The sequence below is a fragment of the Labrus bergylta genome, chromosome 24 (assembly GCF_963930695.1).
Source record: "Labrus bergylta chromosome 24, fLabBer1.1, whole genome shotgun sequence".
NCBI classification, from domain to species: Eukaryota; Metazoa; Chordata; class Actinopteri; order Labriformes; family Labridae; genus Labrus; species Labrus bergylta.
The window spans coordinates 2,765,989-2,787,371 of NC_089218.1; the positions used below are offsets into that span (position 1 = coordinate 2,765,989).

The following is a 21,383-nucleotide window of genomic DNA, read 5'->3' on the forward strand; positions in this document are numbered from 1 at the left end:
CGTGCGTTCCCATCCGTTTATTTGTGGTGAATGTGGTACACTGATAGCATCACTGTGGAGAGGATGTGGTGGCTGCTGCTTTCAGAGGGGAAACTGAGACCACGATGATGAAGAGTTAAAGTCCAGCCGCAGCAAAGACGTGTTGGCTGAATCAGAAACAAAGATGTTTGGCCGCTCTGTCTTCCCCCCACACGTTACTTCTGCCCTTATACTGTCACAGTTTTTACCCAAACAAGAAATTATTCACGTTTTTTCTTTAACGCTCTGTGAAAAGAAAAGGCCGAATGGAAACCCAGAGAGGATCGTTTCATTAAACCAGAATCAAATATTGATTGGGAGATAAATTCTACATTTTTATAGACTTAAGTGCAACATTTTTAGAAAATGGAAGCTTCTTTTAATTTGAAGTCAAATATAAAACCGACACCACTATCATAATGGTGCTTTGACATGATTGATTCTGCACATTTTATCGTACTCTAAAAAAAGGGAAGTCAGGTACTTTCAAAATCCCTCGTTGTTTTTTTTTTTTACATCATTTGAAGACGAATTGGTACAAGAAGTTGTTTTTGTTGCTGACATGCTCAACAAGTGATGACAGAGAGAGGCCTCTTCGTTTGAGAGGAAACAGCTGTTCCATCACGCTCTTCAAACACACCAGACTCCATTCACAAAATCAGCAATTTAACTCGCTCAAGTTGTTCATCATTCGTCGCCTCCTTCGGGTCGTGTTGATTTGTATTCCACCAGTAGGGGATTGGATCTGAATTAAACATTTAAAACACAAAAGTGGGACAACAATACAAACTTTTAAACCAATCGAGGCCGCAGTCCAACAGAAACTCAAATGTTCTGCTCTGTAAAATGAATGTTTTTGTCAATGGAGTGTGGATTTGAGAAGAGAAACGTGACAGCTGCTTCTGGTTTTTATAATTAACTTCCTCGTTAACAGAGAGGTCTCCTCCTGAGCCTGACCAGGACTCAAACAACTTTCAGTGGACAGAATCTGAATCAGGTGCTTATTACCTGGAAGATCACATTGCAGAGCCCAGGGTTAAAATACCAGACTTCCCTTTGAACTACATGTGGATTTTTTTTTCATTCACAGTTACATTTCACCATCCAGCCTGACTGCAGTCATTGTTTCTTCATGAGTTCATAGCTCGTATTCTCCGCTACTTCCGCGACAAATCTCATAGTGAAACTGTGACTCGTGTCCGTAAACAACGGCAAAAAAAAAAAAAAAGTGTAAAAATGTTTCTTCGACAGCGTAACTCAAATATAGCGAGTTAAGAGGTTCACTGCTTAATCAACAACAAATATGTTCTATCCTTCAGAGCATATTTTCATTAAGGTCATAATTAAGCTCCCCCTAGAAAAGAGACTGCGAATACAAAAAACAAAGAAGAGAACCAAAGAAAAAGGCACCTCTGAAACGTCTCACTGTTTCCTGTCTAACACCGACACATCAGAGTAAAACACGAGTTACAGAACAGAGAAACACAAACAGCCGTCTTCACACGCGTCTCCTCTTCTCACTCACAAATGGCACTCACTTCAGGGTGAACAAAGAAGAAACTGTACATGACAAGAGATGAATCTAGATATTTAAAAAAAAAACACCATCGAGCAAAAACAGTGATCAGCTGAACAACAACAAAAAAATCCTTATTTTTGTATCATACAGAAAGTGCTAACGGCCACCAGCCATGAGAACCAGGTGAAAGATTGAAGCTGACTGTACCAATAGCAGCTCAACGACACCGCAAAGAAGAAGAAGAACCCTTCATTTAACAGCTGATTCTGTAAAAAAACACGTTGAATCTCAGCGTTACTAAAGCTCAATCCAAACTGCACACACGGGTTATTCTAAAACTGGAAGTACATCTTATATCCAGATTGACTCCTCTTCTTCTTGTATGCTGACATCTAATTCACCCGACTGCTGATTCAGAGAAGAGGAGTTTCTGAAGTCAGCTGTAGGACAAACTCTGACTTCTTTTCTTGGTCGAATGTGAGAGAAAATATTGGCATTGTGGAAGTCTGACACCAAATGAATCGGTCCTGATTTTCCCACTTGGGGGCCTCTTCTTAGAAAGAAGCCGATCAGATGGCATACCTTCAGAAGAAGTGATCACGTCTGTTTATATCTGAAATCTCTGTCTCACACGTTTATGTCTGTATCCCGAGAGAGAAAACGTGGCTGATTTTGAGCTTTGAGTAACCACTGAGAGCGTGTTTTAGTTTGACCTTCAATGTTTTTACATCATTTTGACTGATGAAGTACACAAGGAGCACGTTTAAAAAAAAAAAAATAATAAGCTGCTGTTCTTTATACTTTTTTTTCCGATTTGCAGCGACTTAATCAAAGCAGGAATGATCTCCTGCAGCCTGTGAGTGACAGATCACAGATATGGTCAGGTCTGTTTCGTCAGACAGCCTTTAAACCATTTTATCTGAAGCATTTTTTTTGTTTTTTGTTAAACGCTGGTTCTCTGAACTGAGCGAATCAGCTGCCTCCAACAGCAGAGATGTGGCACGACATGCTACAGATTAAAAAACAAAAAGATCCATGAGAAATCATTACAAAAGAAACGATCAGTGATTGAGAACTACGTCTGCACAAATGAACAAAGAAGAGAAGAAAGACAAATAACGTCTTGAAGATTTTAAATATTATTGTTAAGGTGTTTTTTTTCTACCGTACATCTTCCTATCGATAAAAAGTCAGGGAGGGAGGGAGGGAGGGGGGCTTCTCTAGGACGCCGGTTTCTTCAGATCCCTGATCTGTTTGATTAGGTAGGTCTTCTCGTCGTTGAACTGCTCGTCGTCCGTGCGGTCCTTCTGGAAGCCGCTCAGGAAGTCGATTAGTTTGGTCTGGTTCTTGAGCAGGATGTCGACGATGGGCTGCGTCTTGTTGGGGTTTGCTACAAAAACCTGAGAACGGGGAAGGCAGGAGAGCAGATGTTTCTAATCATCATGACAGATACTAAACGAGAGGATTGACCTACTGATTCAAGGTTTATGGTGTACAAATATACAACCTCATCGATGCCCAATCAGTAAACACAGGACATAAACTACAATCTAGTGCTGAACAGCAACAGTGACATCTAGTGGTGAAACTGTATAACTGAAAATGACCAAACTGTGTGTGAGCAAACTCAAGTGATGTAGCAGCTTTGTCATCTAGAGCATTGCTGAATTCTTTCTTGATGTTTGTTTCTCTAATCCACCAAAATATTCTGATAAAATTGTCCACTTTCATATCCTCTCAGCCAGATGTGCCAAACCTTTTTACATCTGTTGGTACTGACTTCTTGATCCAACACTGTTTTTTTTAATGTCTTCGCCGTACGTTTGGGTGGAGTGTGTTTTACCTTGAAGACGTGGAAGGCCTCAAACTGGATGTTTGGACTCTTGTCTCTGAGCAGATTCATCATCAGCTTCAGATTCTCCGGTTTGCTGATGTAGCGCGTCATCACCGTGAAGTTATGTCGATCCAACAACAGCTCGCCCAGAAGCTGCAGGAGAGATAACAAAAAAAAAAAAGTTTAAACTGTGTGAGGGTGTGACAGCGCCCTCTGCTGGCCTGGAGACTAACTACTGACACAAGTCTGAATCCGGTTCAAAGAAAAGCCCAGCATGGACTTAAATTTCTTATCCGCACACATCTGCGTCCCACTAAAAAACCAGCTTTGGGTCCCGACCCACCCGAGAATCATGGATTGTAGAGGATTCCAACCTTGAGTGACTGCCTCTTGGTGACGTAGTTCTCAGAGTGCAGAAGCTTCTCGTAGTCTGCAAACACCTGCAAGCACATAAAGAAAGAGCAGTCTGAGGAGGGACGTCAAAGCATTTGTAAATGAATCCAAATGAAGCTGCTGCGAATGTAAACGGACAAGCCTCTCTAGTCCAATCAAAATTCAGTATTCCTGCTCCTGAATTACATCGACTCTACTGAGCTGACGGGCTTCTTCACAGCGACGACCTGACATCTGTCAACATTTAACCTCGGGGTGAAAAGGCAGGTTTGTGTGAGATGTTTCTTAAGCCTGGGACCCGTTGGGGGGGGGGGGGGGGCTCTGCCGGTGAAAGAGACCCCCCCCCCCCTCTCTGGATTCTGACCGCACAAACTGGATCTTTGTATGCAGACATGTTGTGACACTCACACGTCTTTCCACTGATTTACTTTCCTGGAACTTGATTTGTTATCTGCCCTGTTTTCCTGCTTCTTGAATCGTCTCTTTAAGAGCTGTGTGTGACCGCAGCGTGTTCGATGACACACAGCTTTTTTTTTGAGTGGGGGGGGGATTTGTGACTGGGCCATTGAGCTCTGCAGTGAGCGACACCTGATCTGGTTGTGTATCTTTGTGTGTTTGCTCTCTGGGGTTTCCTCCTGGTCAGCCCTGTTTACGTTTGGGACTCTAAACGGCTCTGATTGGCTGATGCTACGTGATGTGTGAGGTCATCCGTCATGTGTTGTCAGACTTTGTTGGGAAATGGAAGAATCACTCACAGCGTCGTAGTTCTGTTCGAGGTATTCGGCCACCAGCACTTTGTGTCTCGTCAGGAGATCCTGTGAATAAAAACCGAAGAACATTAGTGAACAACAACTTAGCAGCCGTGACCAAAACTCAAAACTCAAAACTCCCAGGTACCTTGAAGGTGGCGAAGGCGTCGGACGCGATGTCGAAGGTGGACATCTCCACGTAGCTGAAGAAACTGTTGAAGCGATCCGAGTGGAGGACGATCTTGGCGAGCGGCTCGTGGCGGATGCACTCCCTCAGCATGATCCCACAATTCAACGCTACCTGAGGGGTCTCGTACCTTCACACGAGAGGGAAACCATCATCAGTGTGTTTTCATCCTGTGTGTGTGTGTGTGTGTGTGTGTGCGCGCGTGTGCGTGTGCGTGTGCGTGTGCGTGTGCGTGTGCGTGTCTCTTTCTCACCCTTTGAGCAGGATAAAGAGGACTTCTTGGTGGGAACAGAAATATTCAACAGTTGGACTCCTCGTGCCGATCTGCCTCCTCAGGATGTTGTTAAAGATCTGACACACGTCCTTCTTCCCCTGAACACACACACACACACAATATTAAACAAGGTATTTTTTTACATAAAAAATACACTAATTTTTCCTTCCTCTCATGTCCTTTCTTGCAGTATCCTCAAATACTTCACGTCCCTAAAATGTGTGATGTATGACATAATTTCTCTTAAGATTTGTGCGTTCAAAATGTCAGTAAAATGAACCCTCTAATCAAACTGTTTCAGATCCAGAAACCTACACCCCTGTGACCCCTGTGACCCCTGTGACCCTGGACTCCTCACCTCGAAGTCTATGACCTGCAGGTTTTCTACCAGTGACATGAGCAGGCCGCTGTTGTAGAGCTCCTGAGCCAGCTGAGCCACCGTCTCAGTGTGAGGCTCCTTGTCGTTGCTGCCGTACAGGATCTCCTTCATGGACACCAAACACTTGGACACCTCCTCAGACGCCTGCAGGACACATGGGGGGAGAAGTCGAGGAACAATCAGGTAAATAAATAAATAAATATGCATCTAAAACCAAACAAAATGTGACTGTATCCTGAACTGTGAGAGAGCGTGATGTGTCCTGACAGAGAAGTGCCAGGAAACGACCGAGGCCAGGCTGTTCCTTGATCCCATTTCACAGAGTCCTGTCACCCCTGGGCCCCTGGACACACAGGTATGCACACAAACACACACACACACATACACAGGGACACACAGGGACACACAGGGACACACAGGGACACACAGGGACACACAGGGACACAGTGTCTTGCTCTACCTTGTCTGTCTTCTTGTCCTGTTTGACCAGGATGGCCAGGTTCTCCTTCAGAGTCCTGACGATGTCCGCTGGACTCTTGTGGGATTTACCAAACAGCGGCATGATGGACACACACTCGCCTTGGGACCTGTAAACAACAACAACAACAACAACAACAACACACACACAAATTATCAGTTATGGTGGCACCATTTCAATAAGATCAGTAGTTTATAGACCCTGCATACTTGTTGTGTACCATGTGCTGCTTTTATTTCAAGAACGACATTAAGGTCGGGAAACATTTTACAGTCATTTCTTGCTTCAGTATTTTTAAGGCTCCGATAAAGAACTGAAGGCTATCTAAGTGGCGCCAACACTGTTTGAAACGTGATGGGTCAAAGGTCAGACAAACTCACCATCTTCAGCATGTCGTTGTTTCCTTTAATGTAATTAAGATTTACTGATAACTCATAGTATCCTCGGCCGCTGTCCTGTTTTATACAAGACGTCGACATGCAAGATAAATCAAGACTCAGACCACAATGTTTTTCAGCTCAACATGCATTAAACACACACACACACACACACACACACACACACACAGGTCTGATAGTGATCCTGCCGTGTGACATCACCTGGCAGCGCTGCTCCAAAAACACTCTCTGTGGAAAGTTCGAGGTCAAAACAGGGATTTAAAGCATGACTGATTTTCTGCCTCTGACTCAAAACAAAAACTGACTTTTTAAGTGACTCAGACTCCAGTAACAGCCTCACCTGTCTCTTGCACAACAGACATCATGCAGGTACTTCACACGTTTGTTGTATAACTAATCAATGTCTGCAGGATATGTGGTCAGAGGAGAGGGAGTGTTTGTCTATCAGGCTTTAAAGCTGTTTCACACATTTTGACATCCTGAAAATAACACTGTGATGCTTATGAAATGTTCACTTTATAACCTCTAACATCCTGCTCGTTTGAGAAGGAGATTCTTACTTCTCAAACCAGACTTTAAGCACAGAAGAACAGAAGCCGCGATCACGTAAGAGCCATACATATACATTTCACAACCTGCAGGAGACTCAAACACCGTCTTCATCACATCAGTGCAGACCGTATAAAACAAATCCAGCTCTCTCTGCAAACACCCAAGCATATTTCTATGTATTTGCAGGACACGCGTGATGAGGAGGATTTGTTCCAGTCCAGGACCCGGAGTGTGGTGGAGAATTTAAAAGGATCCTGGAGGAAGTGGAGGCATTCACAATCCAGGCCAGGTCATGAACGGGGAAGAGAACTTGTGACTGCTAATCCTCATCTGGGAATGTTAATGGGCATTACACTCCAACCTTCATTCCTCTCCTCCACCCGACTCGGCGATCATTACTCCGTTCAAACACTCCACCTTCGCCTACTTCTTCCAGCCTGCACAAAGAGATAAATACTGCACACACACGCTGAGTAGCTCCATAAAAGCTTGAATATTAGGGTTATAGACTTCTTACCATCACAGAGGAGACAGCAGAGCAGCCATTAAAAAAAAGTGATTCTGCAGAGGGATGTCTGCTTATTACACTCTGAGGTGAAAATGTAAGAAGGAGATTACTTTTCTTTCATTTTATGCAGATGAACCCGCCGCTAATCGTCCTCTTTCTCTGCCTTTCTGCATGTTTTTTTGCACAGAATGATTCTGATATTACACTTTGCATTAAATCAAACTACCAAGCTTAGCGCCTGTACTTCCTTTATTTCTCTATTGTTACAAACAGGACTTCACACTGGCTGGGTTTAGAGGTCGTTTCCTGCAGAAGCGACCATGACACAGCTCCACGACAAATCTCTGTAAGCATGACTACAGACGCATGAAAAGGTGCGATCACACATTTGTACAGTCAGGGCTACTTCTCCATCTCTCGAACATCTAAACAACTCTTTGATAGCCTCTTAATCGGTATAAACTAACCAACAGAATCCCCGTCAATCAACGCCACCGATCACACAGATTTGCAGAGATTAAGGGGGAAACAACAGTCAATTAGTATGTTCCCTTGAACTTGCAGATTTACAACAACAAAACAACAGAGAATTAAGATCTGTGGCAATAAAAGAGCTCAATGTGAGGAGTGGAGCGCTACATATTTCCCACGATGGTCCTCAGACAAAGTAGTAAAGTCAAAGCTGTACAGCAGATTTATTACAGCCATTTTTCTCCATTATAAAAATCAAACAATGTGACTTAAAACCAAACGTGCTGACCAGATATGATCAACTGGAGACTTCTTGAAGGGTTCACCGAGGACAACAGACTTCTAACAGAGTTTTAAAATGCCCTCAAAACAAACACACAGCTCCAATAAGAATCAGGAGGTTTTCACCTGACTGAGACAAACTCTCAGCTCGTTCTGCTGAAACACTGAGGGCCTTTTAGTTCAGTCAATAACAGCTGATTAAACGGTTTTAATATTCCAAAGCCATGACGTAAAAAGATTATTTAATCATCTTCAGAACGACTTTTCAATGACTTAATGTGATGTTTTTCAAAGTCTTGCATTCTGACTCAGAGACGAAGTGCATCAAAACATAGGAAAAGTGGGAAAGGAGCCACAGGCTGGACTTGAACCCGGGTTGTCCACTTGGAGGACTACAGCCTCCGTCCATGGGGAGCGTTCTGCTTTGTAATCCATCTCATTCTAAACTGCTGTGTCCGATAAAGTCTCATATCCGTCCTCTGTGGTCGGGCTGGAGCTGAATACTTCTGTTTATTAAAGATTACTTAATAGTTCCTTTTTTAATCACCTCATGATTCCTCCTGAGGTGTTGGAAACCGTTAAGCTCCCGGTGACTGAGAAGCCTTCTTTTTCAACTTGTAGTCTACTTAAGACTGAGCAAATGTTATGTAATGGAATTAATGCGGCGCCCGGTGGGATCGAACACACACACAGAGAGCTGCTCCGTTTAAGAGAGAGAGAGAGAGAGAGAGAGAGAGAGAGAGAGAGAGAGAGAGCCGAGTGAAATAAAGAACGATACGCAGGATGAAGATAAAGGACGCTCTGACGCTTCTTCATTCATTCTTTGATTATCATCACTAATCTTTCCATAAAGTTAATGTGTGTTAAATCAGCTGTTTGGAGCCCAGGACTTCTACTCCTGCTGCCGTCGTCTCAATACCTTTTGACCGAAGCTTACAAACGGTGACACTCCTAGTTTGATCTTTACAGAACCCGGTCGGTGACATAACCGCAGCACATACATGTCATGTGTGTGTATGTCAGAGTGATGACATATTTCAGCTGGAAGCAGATTATCTGTAAGCGTGACCTTTACTGTGACATGTCGGCTTAACGTAACAGCATACAGTAACACGCATCGCCATAACGCCACTGAGGGGCGGCTGCGGCTCAGTGGTAGAGCTGGTCGTCTCTCAACTGAAAGGTCGGGGGTTCGATCCCCAGCTCCTGCAGCTACATGTCCGATGTGTCCTCGGGCAAGACACTTGACTCAAAGTTGCTCCCGCTGCTTGGTCGGTGTATGAATGGATGAGTTCATACCATCAGGGTGTGAATGTGTCGGTGTGACCTGCGGTGTGAAAGATCTTTGAGTAGTTAGAAGACTAAACAAGCTCCACTGAACAGTCACTTAGTTAGGATTTCAGAAATATTTCAGGTCGACCAATCCTGAACTCCACATTCCTCTTTCTGCTTTTTTTTAAACTGACAGCTGGACGTTTACTCTCCGACATTCTTCCTTGGTTTATAGAATGAATCAGTCTGTATTCAGAAGGTTAATCACTAACTTAACATCTTATCATGACTTGATTTTGATTTGTTGTTCCTGTTCATGTCTGAGGAGCCAACGCAGTGACTTCATCATTTCAGTGTAGTACGATAGCGATCCGTCACACCTACGTGTCAAGGTACTGAATACAACTCGGGCATTTTCATGGCTCGCACTGAGAACAGGTTTCACATCAGCCTGTGGAGAGACTGGGAGAGAAACTGGTTTCACAGAGCGCACACTTCAGACTCGACACAGAGCTTAAAAACGATCAATTCTGCTGCAGACAACTTTTTATTCCTCAGGGTATTCAGGGTGACGATAACGTTTGTTTCTAAAAGGAACGCTCGCTAATCCTTTTCATTAAGTCCTGAAGGGTTTAAAGAATGTGAAGAAGGAGTCAGGAGAGAGAGAGAGGTGTCTGCCTCTAATTAAACATTACTTCTTCTGACTGACTGGAATGCAGAGGCAGCCATTCATGATGCACTGTAACACATGTGGCTGGAATTTAAAGTCTTCTAGGAGATCAGGGCGGAGATTTAACCCTCCTAAACTCACTCAGACACCCGGCAGAGGTGACTGTTTGTGATTAATTCGATCTGGTATTTCTAGAAGAGCACGTCTGAGAGAGAAATAGATATAACAAAAACATCTCGACTGGGTTTCTTTATTACTGGAAAGCAGTGTTGGGTTCGGGATAGGCTAGAATTTAGAACTTTTTCAGCACTTAGATTATAATCCACCGACTTTTTCAGAGCCTTAGGGTTACCACGGTAACAGAATTTAAACTTTGATATGATTCTAGTAAAAATGGAATGAAACAGGATCCTGTTTTGATACAACAGCAACAAAAACAGACGTCAAATTCTCACAATATCGGGTGTTGTCGCCAATTTGATGTGTGTTATAGTGTGTGTGTGGTAAATCGGGTAAACATTGCTTCTGCAGCGCTGTTGTATCACCTGTGCACCTGGGCATAGGCGGTGATCACAGCCACAGGCAACGAGAGAAGAGTCGCAGGTGAATTCCCAGAGGGGAATCAGGGGAAGCCACACAGTGTTTTCAACTCTCTAAAACGCTAAGACAACTCAGGCACAATATTATTCTAAATGAAAGAATGCACAACTTTGGGATCAGTTAAAAGGTGAATAAACCTGTGATCTTATTCACTTGCTTGTTCCTGCAGGTGACAGAACATGAAGGTCCTTTAGCAGCAGCCTCTCGCACACTCACAGATCTAATCTGGTAAATATGCTTTGAGGTAAGAGTGCCCATGTTAGTGCTGGATCATGAAGGGTTAATATCTTGAACCAGTGACAGACAGGCCCGTCCTGTCAGGATATGAGACTCTACTGTATCTGATTCTGGTCTGTCTGTATGTCAAGGTAGAGAGGCCGCCAGAGAAGCAGGATGTTCAGTGTTTTCACTCCAAAATAAAACACCAGAGCAGCAACATATTTAACCCTGACAGACGAACTTATTCAAACTCTTCAGTTTATCATGAATGAATAATAAAACATTAAATTATCCAGATTATGGGCGATGCCTTAAACTGTTTTTTTTTCAGTTGAAGGATCGACAGATTCATTTATTGATCATTTTTGACCAATAAAATAGTCGTATAAAATATCCACAAAGTTACAATTAACGACATGAGACACCAGAATGGGACATGAATCGTCCTCTTGAATTATGATAAAAACGTACTGACTTCAAAGTATTTGTTTTATCAATTTTGAATTATGATAAAATCAACAAATCCATCAACAAGTATCACTTTTTAAGATTGAATAACACTAGTAATTGTTAAAAATCAGGATAAAGAGTAGAGATGGGACAGATCTGATTTAATATCGGTATCGGGTCAGATCGTTATTTACATATCGGATATCGGACTGATGGTGCTCCATGTCACCGTTTAAGAAAGACTTGGGCAGCTCGATGAAGTGCCCCCAAATATTTATTTTGAAAAATTTCTTGCTGCTTCTTGTTTCTATGTGAAACCAGCAGCAAGTTCAAATTAATTTCTTTGGAATAATTTTAATTGTTATGCATTTAGTATAATTGCAACACTGGTAATCTGTTATAGAAACACAAAGCTACAGCTACTCTGCAAAACACTCAGGAACCAGTTTGTCATACGCAATCAATTTCTGTATTGATTTATCTGTTTATTATTCATGTAATTGATTCTTTATGGTCAAAAGGTGTGACTTTATTATCTAAGAAAACTTGGGTAAGTGTCAGTCATTTTAAAAATGTGATTTCGAGTTAATACAGATGATAATACAACCCAAACATAAATACTCAAACCAACAAAATAATCTTTGGGGTTGGGATTCAGATTTAGAAATACTTTTTTACCTACTGCAACTGCACTTTATAACAACTCCCCTTTAAGTAAGGACAGAAGACATTTAAACTTTAGCCTGAGCTGCATATATCAAATATCAAATATCAAATATCATATATCAAATATCAAATATCATATATCAAATATCAAATATCAAATATCAAATATCATATATCAAATATCAAATATCATATATCAAATATTGTGTATTTGTATATATGTGTTGTGTTGTGTGTTTGTATATATGTGTTGTGTTGTGTGTTTGTATATATGTGTTGTGTTGTGTGTTTGTATATATGTGTTGTGTGTTTGTATATATGTGTTGTGTTGTGTGTTTGTATATATGTGTTGTGTGTTTGTATATATGTGTTGTGTTGTGTGTTTGTATATATGTGTTGTGTGTTTGTATATATGTGTTGTGTGTTTGTATATATGTGTTGTGTGTTTGTGTATGTATATATGTGTTGTGTGTTTGTGTATGTATATATGTGTTGTGTGTTTGTGTTTGTATATATGTGTTGTGTGTTTGTGTATGTATATATGTGTTGTGTGTTTGTATATATGTGTTGTGTGTTTGTATATATGTGTTGTGTGTTTGTATATATGTGTTGTGTTGTGTGTTTGTATATATGTGTTGTGTGTTTGTATATATGTGTTGTGTGTTTGTATATATGTATTGTGTGTTTGTATATATGTGTTGTGTTGTGTGTTTGTATATATGTGTTGTGTGTTTGTATATATGTGTTGTGTGTTTGTATATATGTGTTGTGTTGTGTGTATATATGTGTTGTGTGTTTGTATATATGTGTTGTGTGTTTGTATATATGTGTTGTGTTGTGTGTTTGTATATATGTGTTGTGTGTTTGTATATACGTGTTGTGTGTTTGTATATACGTGTTGTGTGTTTGTATATATGTGTTGTGTTGTGTGTTTGTATATATGTGTTGTGTGTTTGTATATATGTGTTGTGTTGTGTGTTTGTATATATGTGTTGTGTGTTTGTATATATGTGTTGTGTGTTTGTATATATGTGTTGTGTTGTGTGTTTGTATATATGTGTTGTGTTGTGTGTTTGTATATATGTGTTGTGTGTTTGTATATATGTGATTGTATATATGTGTTGTGTGTTTGTTGTGTGTTTGTATATATGTGTTGTGTTGTGTGTTTGTATATATGTGTTGTGTGTTTGTATATATGTGTTGTGTTGTGTGTTTGTATATATGTGTTGTGTTGTGTGTTTGTATATATGTGTTGTGTGTTTGTATATATGTGTTGTATTGTGTGTTTGTATATATGTGTTGTGTGTTTGTATATATGTGATTGTATATATGTGTTGTGTGTTTGTATATATGTGTTGTGTGTTTGTATATATGTGATTGTATATATGTGTTGTGTGTTTGTATATATGTGTTGTGTGTTTGTATATATGTGTTGTATTGTGTGTTTGTATATACGTGTTGTGTGTTTGTATATATGTGATTGTATATATGTGTTGTGTGTTTGTATATATGTGTTGTGTGTTTGTATATATGTGTTGTGTTGTGTGTTTGTATATATGTGTTGTATTGTGTGTTTGTATATATGTGTTGTGTGTTTGTATATATGTGTTGTGTTGTGTGTTTGTATATATGTGTTGTATTGTGTGTTTGTATATATGTGTTGTATATATGTGTTGTGTGTTTGTATATATGTGTTGTGTTGTGTGTTTGTATATATGTGTTGTATTGTGTGTTTGTATATATGTGTTGTGTGTTTGTATATATGTGATTGTATATATGTGTTGTATTGTGTGTTTGTATACATGTGTTGTATTGTGTGTTTGTATATATGTGTTGTATTGTGTGTTTGTATATATGTGTTGTGTGTTTGTATATATGTGTTGTATTGTGTGTTTGTATATATGTGTTGTGTGTTTGTATATATGTGATTGTATATATGTGTTGTATTGTGTGTTTGTATACATGTGTTGTATTGTGTGTTTGTATATATGTGTTGTATTGTGTGTTTGTATATATGTGTTGTGTGTTTGTATATATGTGTTGTATTGTGTGTTTGTATACATGTGTTGTATTGTGTGTTTGTATATATGTGTTGTATTGTGTGTTTGTATATATGTGTTGTGTGTTTGTATATATGTGTTGTGTGTTTGTATATATGTGTTGTATTGTGTGTTTGTATATATGTGTTGTGTGTTTGTATATATGTGTTGTATTGTGTGTTTGTATATATGTGTTGTGTGTTTGTATATATGTGTTGTGTGTTTGTATATATGTGTTGTGTGTTTGTATATATGTGTTGTATTGTGTGTTTGTATATATGTGTTGTATTGTGTGTTTGTATATATGTGTTGTGTTTGTATATATGTGTTGTGTGTTTGTATATATGTGTTGTATTGTGTGTTTGTATATATGTGTTGTGTGTTTGTATATATGTGTTGTGTGTTTGTATATATGTGTTGTGTTGTGTGTTTGTATATATGTGTTGTGTGTTTGTATATATGTGTTGTGTGTTTGTATATATGTGTTGTATTGTGTGTTTGTATATATGTGTTGTGTGTTTGTATATATGTGTTGTATTGTGTGTTTGTATATATGTGTTGTGTGTTTGTATATATGTGTTGTGTGTTTGTATATATGTGTTGTGTGTTTGTATATATGTGTTGTATTGTGTGTTTGTATATATGTGTTGTATTGTGTGTTTGTATATATGTGTTGTGTTTGTATATATGTGTTGTGTGTTTGTATATATGTGTTGTATTGTGTGTTTGTATATATGTGTTGTGTGTTTGTATATATGTGTTGTGTGTTTGTATATATGTGTTGTGTTGTGTGTTTGTATATATGTGTTGTGTTTGTATATATGTGTTGTGTGTTTGTATATATGTGTTGTATTGTGTGTTTGTATATATGTGTTGTGTGTTTGTATATATGTGTTGTGTGTTTGTATATATGTGTTGTGTGTTTGTATATATGTGTTGTATTGTGTGTTTGTATATATGTGTTGTGTGTTTGTATATATGTGTTGTGTGTTTGTATATATGTGTTGTATTGTGTGTTTGTATATATGTGTTTGTATATATGTGTTGTGTGTTTGTATATATGTGTTGTGTTGTGTGTTTGTATACATGTGTTGTGTGTTTGTATATATGTGTTGTGTGTTTGTATATATGTGTTGTTTGTTTGTATATATGTGTTGTGTGTTTGTATACATGTGTTGTGTGTTTGTATATATGTGTTGTGTGATTGTATATATGTGTTGTGTGTTTGTATATATGTGTTGTGTGTTTGTATATATGTGTTGTGTTGTGTGTTTGTATACATGTGTTGTGTGTTTGTATATATGTGTTGTGTTGTGTGTTTGTATATATGTGTTGTGTTTGTATATATGTGTTGTGTTGTGTGTTTGTATATATGTGTTGTGTTGTGTGTTTGTATGTATGTGTTGTGTGTTTGTATATATGTGTTGTATTGTGTGTTTGTATATATGTGTTGTGTGTTTGTATATATGTGTTGTGTTGTGTGTTTGTATACATGTGTTGTGTGTTTGTATATATGTGTTGTGTGTTTGTATATATGTGTTGTGTGTTTGTATATATGTGTTGTATTGTGTGTTTGTATATATGTGTTGTGTGTTTGTATATATGTGTTGTGTGTTTGTATATATGTGTTGTATTGTGTGTTTGTATATATGTGTTTGTATATATGTGTTGTGTGTTTGTATATATGTGTTGTGTTGTGTGTTTGTATACATGTGTTGTGTGTTTGTATATATGTGTTGTGTGTTTGTATATATGTGTTGTGTGTTTGTATATACGTGTTGTGTGTTTGTATATATGTGTTGTGTGTTTGTGTTGTGTGTTTGTATATATGTGTTGTGTTGTGTGTTTGTATATATGTGTTGTGTGTTTGTACATATGTGTTGTGTGTTTGTATATATGTGTTGTGTGTTTGTATATATGTGTTGCGTGTTTGTGTTGTGTGTTTGTATATATGTGTTGTGTGTTTGTACATATGTGTTGTGTGTTTGTATATATGTGTTGTGTGTTTGTATATATGTGTTGTTTGTATGTATATATGTGTTGTGTTGTGTTGTGTTGTGTTGTGTTGTGTGTTTGTATGCTGGCTGCTGGAACACCTAAATGTCCGTGCTGGAGAGAATAAAGTACATCTTATCTTATCTTATTTTGAAATACGTGACCGGAAGCTAAACTTTTCCTAACCGGCCAGCTTGACGCTTATCGTCTAAAGTAACATAGCAAACAGGAAAAATAACTAAAACGAAAACCACAAACTGTATTAATATTGCTAAACTGGAAAGATCACATGGTATTTTTAGATGAATAAAAGCTCATGACGTAGACGATATTAAAATAGCAGGTAAGGCCTCATAAACAGTCCCAGACAATGTGATTTAAAGAGGCTACACCCCTCCTCTCGCCTCCAGGATAAACTCCCTTTTTGTTTGACAGATTTTAGTCACAGCAGCCTGAAACATTTCTACATATGAGCCCCGAGTTAAGTTAGAAACACTGTCAAGGGCAGTGTTTATTCCCCGTTAGGATAACAACTAGCGCATGCTGTCCGACAGTGTGTGATAGAAACCTTCAGTGAGGAGACGTTCAGGGGTCTTTAAAGGTCTTCAACGCTCCCGTCCCGGTTCACAGCACAGCGCTCCCGTCCCGAATCAGCTTCTGGTGTCACGCCAGGGTTGTTAGTAAGCAGGAAAGTTGATTAAAAATGTCTGTGATGCCAATTAAAAGCAGAGGAATCTGAAAAGAAGGCAGAGCTGAAATCCATCTGGTCGCTTTCCAGTTTTGATGTCAAGCTGGCGAGAACACGCTGCGTAAGCACTTCCGGTGTGACGTTCCACTTTTTTTTTGTTCGTAAAAAAAAAGTCTAATTCAAACTCACTTTTGAACTACAAAATGAAACGCCACTCGGACTCATTAAGTCAAACAATAATACGGCCTATTCCGACATTATTAAAATGTAATACACTAAAAAATGTTTTACGCAGCAAATGCGTCACTTCCGCTAGCCGTCCGTCTCCTTCTTGGTAGCTTTACACATCTGTATCTTTCCAGCAACGGCTGGGTGTCGTTCACCTTTTGTCATATCTCCTCACTGCACCCTCCTTTCCTCGTGTGTTACTATATTATGTACGATTAAAAACAAACACAATTACATGAAATGTATCTGATTTGAATATTAAATATGTCACGGTATACACTTCTACTTGTGTATAACAGTAGGAGGAAATAGGTAAGGGTGAAAGAGATTGAAGGTTGAATAGTGAACGATTTGGAACGAGCCCCAAGTCAAATTATGACGGTCCAAATTGGGCAAAGCTTATTGGACTTTGGAAACCACGTGGTTATTGTTACACTTCTGGGTATATATATGAATAATTCAAAATATTGACGCTTTACCTATATATCTTTAATCTTTAATTATTATTATTATTATTATAGTATTCATTTATATTCTATATTCTATTATATATTCATTATATAATATATTATTATTATTATTTTATATTATATATATTATTAATTTCATTATTATTATTAATTATCTTTAATTTTTCATCCAAATTATGAAACAAATAAACTATAGATGGTTTTAGAATTTTAAAAATAAGCTACTTAATGATGTTCCAAGTTATAATCAAACAGTAAATGCAATAAAATAATTTTATTTCCCACAAAAAAAGACTAAAGCGTATAGAGGAAACTGTCTCAGACTTTATTAAAGCTGCATTTTATTTTACATACAATTCAGAATTACATATGTACAAATATACACTGATATGTCTCATTATAATATATTTATATCAACACCATACTCAGTAGATACAATAGGAAAATAAAGACAGTGGTTGCTGCAATGTGCTGCATAAAAAGAAACTAAAAAATATAGTAACCCTTCTCATTTCTCCGGCCTTTCAAGTCGAAAATACAAATAATTCAATATTATGTGATCGTGACAAAACACTGACAAGTTTAGTGCCCGTGTCAGCTTTTACAAGAGGGCAAAAAAAATAAACTCTCACACATTACAACAGTGCCTGGTAAAAAATACTTATCTCATTCAGGGGCGATAACGTGAGAGTTTTAAATGATATCTTTGAAGAACATGCAGATGTACAGAGAGACAAGAAGACTCACAAAAACCCCATAATCCTCTTCACAATATACATGCGCTGGAGGAAAACAATGTGAGGTATAAGATCTGTACAAAGATAACACACATTTCTCATTCTTACAGATTTTACGACACATAATACCAGCCACAGTTTGACACCAAGAGGCCCGTTAAGTAGTTTCTTATTTTTTCTACAACGCTCTCCTTCCACAGGGACACCCACATTCGATTAAAACCCTGGTTTTACATCAGCAAAGAGGCCAAAACCACAGCTCGACTTAGTTTGTAAATCCAGTGGACGAATACAATCTGAACCAAGGAATACACAGGTGGGGCTGAGTTCATAACAGAGTCAAACATTCAACATTTAAGATGGAAAAAAGGAGGAGATTGTTTTACAGCGGCCTTCAGGATTCAGTAGAAATTTTGTGGTATAAAAAACATGTTTACTGTGGAAAAAACATGTAATAAAAAGGTGTCATTCAGTGATCCGAACAGCACAAGTTTTGTGTATAAAGAAGAGAGTCACAGCAGCTGGTTGTGTTATCAAACTATATAAACATCCTCTTTTTTACAACACAGCTATCGAGCTTCCTTCCACCGTGAAGATTACTCGGCTACATTGAGGTGTCAAGTAAGCAAATATTGTTCTCAGGCTGGTGGTGCACTGCAAACATGTCTTGAAGGTCTGACAGGGCCCGGTTAGCTCAGAGAGAGAGAGGTGGAGATACTGTCACATGCCTGAGCGGGGCTGGGAGCGCAGGGAGAGGACAAAGACGGCCTTTGTTGCTGCAGCGCAGAGCAAAGACAGGTGAGGGGAGAGGCCGTCACATAAAACTTGATCACGATGCAGAGGTTTGGATTTATGTGCGTTTGTCTTCGGGGCGCAGAGGCATGTCAGCAATAAACTTGACCTTTTTCAAAAAGAAATCCAGCATGCACATTTATGAGAATGAACTTTTAGCTTCAGTGTAACTTCTAAGAGATAAGAGCCTGACTCACATGGATACAGAGGGCAGAAATGCATCAATTTAAAATGAAGTGGAATATCTTCGCATTTGGACTGTGCAGCAGTATGACGATGCAAAAGGTGCTGCAGAATTAAACACCACACTACATGAGCTGCAGAAAGTGCTGCCATGATTGTATGAAATCGAGCGAGGATGCACTCATGATGATGCTTATATTCCTGTGATGGGCTACAAGATAAATATCACTCAGGCTCTAATCCTCCACCTTTGTTTGTTTTTTTATTGTGTAAGCACAGCAGCAGTTCTTACCTACTTTACGGCTCTAAAATTTGTCTATTTGCTGCTTTTTTTTCTGTCTGATGTGAAAATAAATTAAGTGTGTTTTACTTTAATACAGTTGGAAAAGATGTGCAGTTAGAGGCCGACAGGTAACGGAATTTGTTGTTTACATTTTTCCTACGTTTAAGTGGCTGGTTGAGCTGTATCGTAAAACAAAAATATTGGTCGGGCTCTTCAGGGACATAATCTTGCTGGGTTACTTCGGCAGCACACACATACACACACACAAGAATGCGCACACACAAAGACATTTCAGGTGACACACGCAGGCATGCAGTCACACCTGCCTGCCCACACGACTTCTTGGGCTTGAGGTGACTCCAGAGCAAATCAGAGACCAGTTGCTAAATCACTAAGCGAAAACAAAAGGAGGTTTAGAAGTTGTTCCAAGCTGCCGTTCTCGTGGAGTGTATGTTCAGATAACACCAGCACACCAAGCTGAAAGGAGGGGCTAATTAACTATCATGAATGGGATGAACACTGACGCATTAAATCCACTGACACCACTCTGAAGTATTTTTCTTTTTGCAGCCAGCTGCCACTTTTCAGTGTGTGAGTGACGAGAGCCAATAAGAGGATGTTTCACACAACAACCTGCTGCTTTGCCGAGATGTTGTCCACTTGTAAGGTTCAAGAAGGTTGAGGTTTGAACAGTTTTTTAAGCTGCTGACAGCTCGCTTTTTTTTTTTTTTTAATGCAGATACTCTTTCAATCTGTCTGATTCAATGCTACATGATCCGAGGGGTTATTGAAGCTTCTCTGTGGCGTTTACAGACGTAAGTGAGGAGGGCCTGACAGGAGGAAACACGGCGGATGACTTAAACGTGCTCGTTGAGGAAGTAGTATTCATTGGTATTTAAAGAATCTGAATTTTCTGTCACTGGAATGAACAGAAAAAATACCTAACATAGATTTAAAGAGTGTTATTTTTAAACCTGTTGTTGTACATGTATTGGGATCTAAATGACAAGTACAAAAATTAAGTTTTAAAATTAAGATCCCAAAATATGTGAAGTACAGGAAATGGTTTGAACGAGAAGGGAGAGTAACGCTGCAGAGGGACATTGGAGGTGATAAGAGGATTCAGTCTAAACTGAAACACTGGGAACATTCACAGATATGAGGGCAGCTTTGGTTTTTCTGCTTGACTCTGACAAACTGTAAGGTGGATGTGATGATCCCCGTCCTCCTCCTCCTGTCAGGGTCAGCTCTCTGGGTTTGTAAATCCATGGGGGGAAAATGTTTGTTTTATTTTCAGTCGAGGGAGGGATGGAGGTGTCAGGGTTTGATGTCGGAGTAGCTGGTGTAAGTCTCACTGCAGCTGGAAGAAGTGCTGATGTTACCAGAGACGCTGCCATCTGCAGGACAAACACACAAACAGCAACCATCACACTCTGTTGCACTTTTCTGCAAAAGGAAAAGACTTGCCCAAATGTAACCCTCCCTAAAATCAAACACATCTTATTGGATTCATCCCAGAAAGGTACACAATCTTAAGCCAAACTTAAGATCTTCATTCGGCCCTTTATCTCTGAATGTGTCTGTTTTAAATTTCACAAGTCCACACAAGTTTATAAATGTACACACCCTTCTGCTTTGATTTAATTCCAGCTTGATTTGATGACCCTTTGGGAAAAGTTTCTTCAAGTAAGACTTCTAAAAATGGCCAATAAATTAGACTAATAATTCAGTTTCTGCTGGAGTTCGGGTATGGTCCCAGTTTTACTCCGAGGATGAGAGGATCTGTATCTTTTGAAAATTCAGTAGAAATATTCCTCAAGCTCTGAACTTGTTGTTAGTGACTCCAGGGGAAGAGAAAGATGTGCATAAAGATACCTGAGCTGCTGAGCGACTGCGACGACTTGGACTCTGAGATGAGGCTGAGGAGGTTTGCTGCTGCCACCCAGCCCTCCTTACTGGTGCGGAGGTTCTTCACAAACCTGCACAGAAATGAAAACACTGTGATTTGATAAATGTATACTTCTACTTGTTTTTGCAAATTAGAAAATG

At 39.2% G+C, this 21,383-nt stretch overlaps 2 protein-coding genes and 1 long non-coding RNA gene across 3 annotated transcripts in view; 1 reads left to right on the forward strand and 2 right to left on the reverse strand.

Moving 5' to 3' along the window:
• Window positions 1-2: 2 nt before the first annotated feature.
• cab39l (calcium binding protein 39-like) lies at window positions 3-16,751 on the reverse strand. The gene is made up of 9 exons (XM_065951725.1): window positions 16,522-16,751; window positions 5,814-5,940; window positions 5,333-5,497; window positions 4,954-5,072; window positions 4,662-4,830; window positions 4,520-4,579; window positions 3,746-3,811; window positions 3,381-3,524; window positions 3-2,937 (listed from the first exon to the last, which is right to left on the reverse strand). The coding sequence occupies exons 2-9, from the start codon at window positions 5,913-5,915 to the stop codon at window positions 2,758-2,760; spliced, it is 1,005 nt and encodes a 334-aa protein (XP_065807797.1). The 5' UTR covers window positions 5,916-5,940; window positions 16,522-16,751; the 3' UTR covers window positions 3-2,757.
• Window positions 5,415-7,104, forward strand: LOC136178135 (uncharacterized). Its single transcript, XR_010665489.1, has 3 exons — window positions 5,415-5,536; window positions 5,623-5,708; window positions 6,968-7,104. It is a non-coding gene; the product is annotated as an uncharacterized lncRNA (long non-coding RNA).
• An 892-nt stretch (window positions 16,752-17,643) lies between the features above and the next one.
• mcf2la (mcf.2 cell line derived transforming sequence-like a) overlaps window positions 17,644-21,383 on the reverse strand; it is a 42,963-nt gene continuing 39,223 nt past the window's right edge. Inside the window, exons 31-32 of the mRNA XM_065951901.1 lie at window positions 21,210-21,313; window positions 17,644-20,731 (exon numbers count right to left, since the gene is read on the reverse strand). Of these exons, the coding sequence (XP_065807973.1) occupies window positions 20,652-20,731; window positions 21,210-21,313 (184 nt within the window). The 3' untranslated portion in view covers window positions 17,644-20,651. The remainder of the gene's footprint in view (window positions 20,732-21,209; window positions 21,314-21,383) is intronic.

What these genes read in the sequence shown, in the direction of transcription:
- cab39l (XM_065951725.1), bottom strand. Translation starts at nt 5,915, where the DNA reads ATGCCGCTGTTTGGTAAATCCCACAAGAGTCCAGCGGACATCGTCAGG. An exon ending in ACGCCTTCGCCACCTTCAAG is followed by an intron (nt 4,580 to 4,661) that starts GTACCTGGGAGT and finishes TTTTATTCACAG; the next exon opens with GATCTCCTGACGAGACACAA. An exon ending in CCAAGAGGCAGTCACTCAAG is followed by an intron (nt 3,525 to 3,745) that starts GTTGGAATCCTC and finishes TCTCTCCTGCAG; the next exon opens with CTTCTGGGCGAGCTGTTGTT.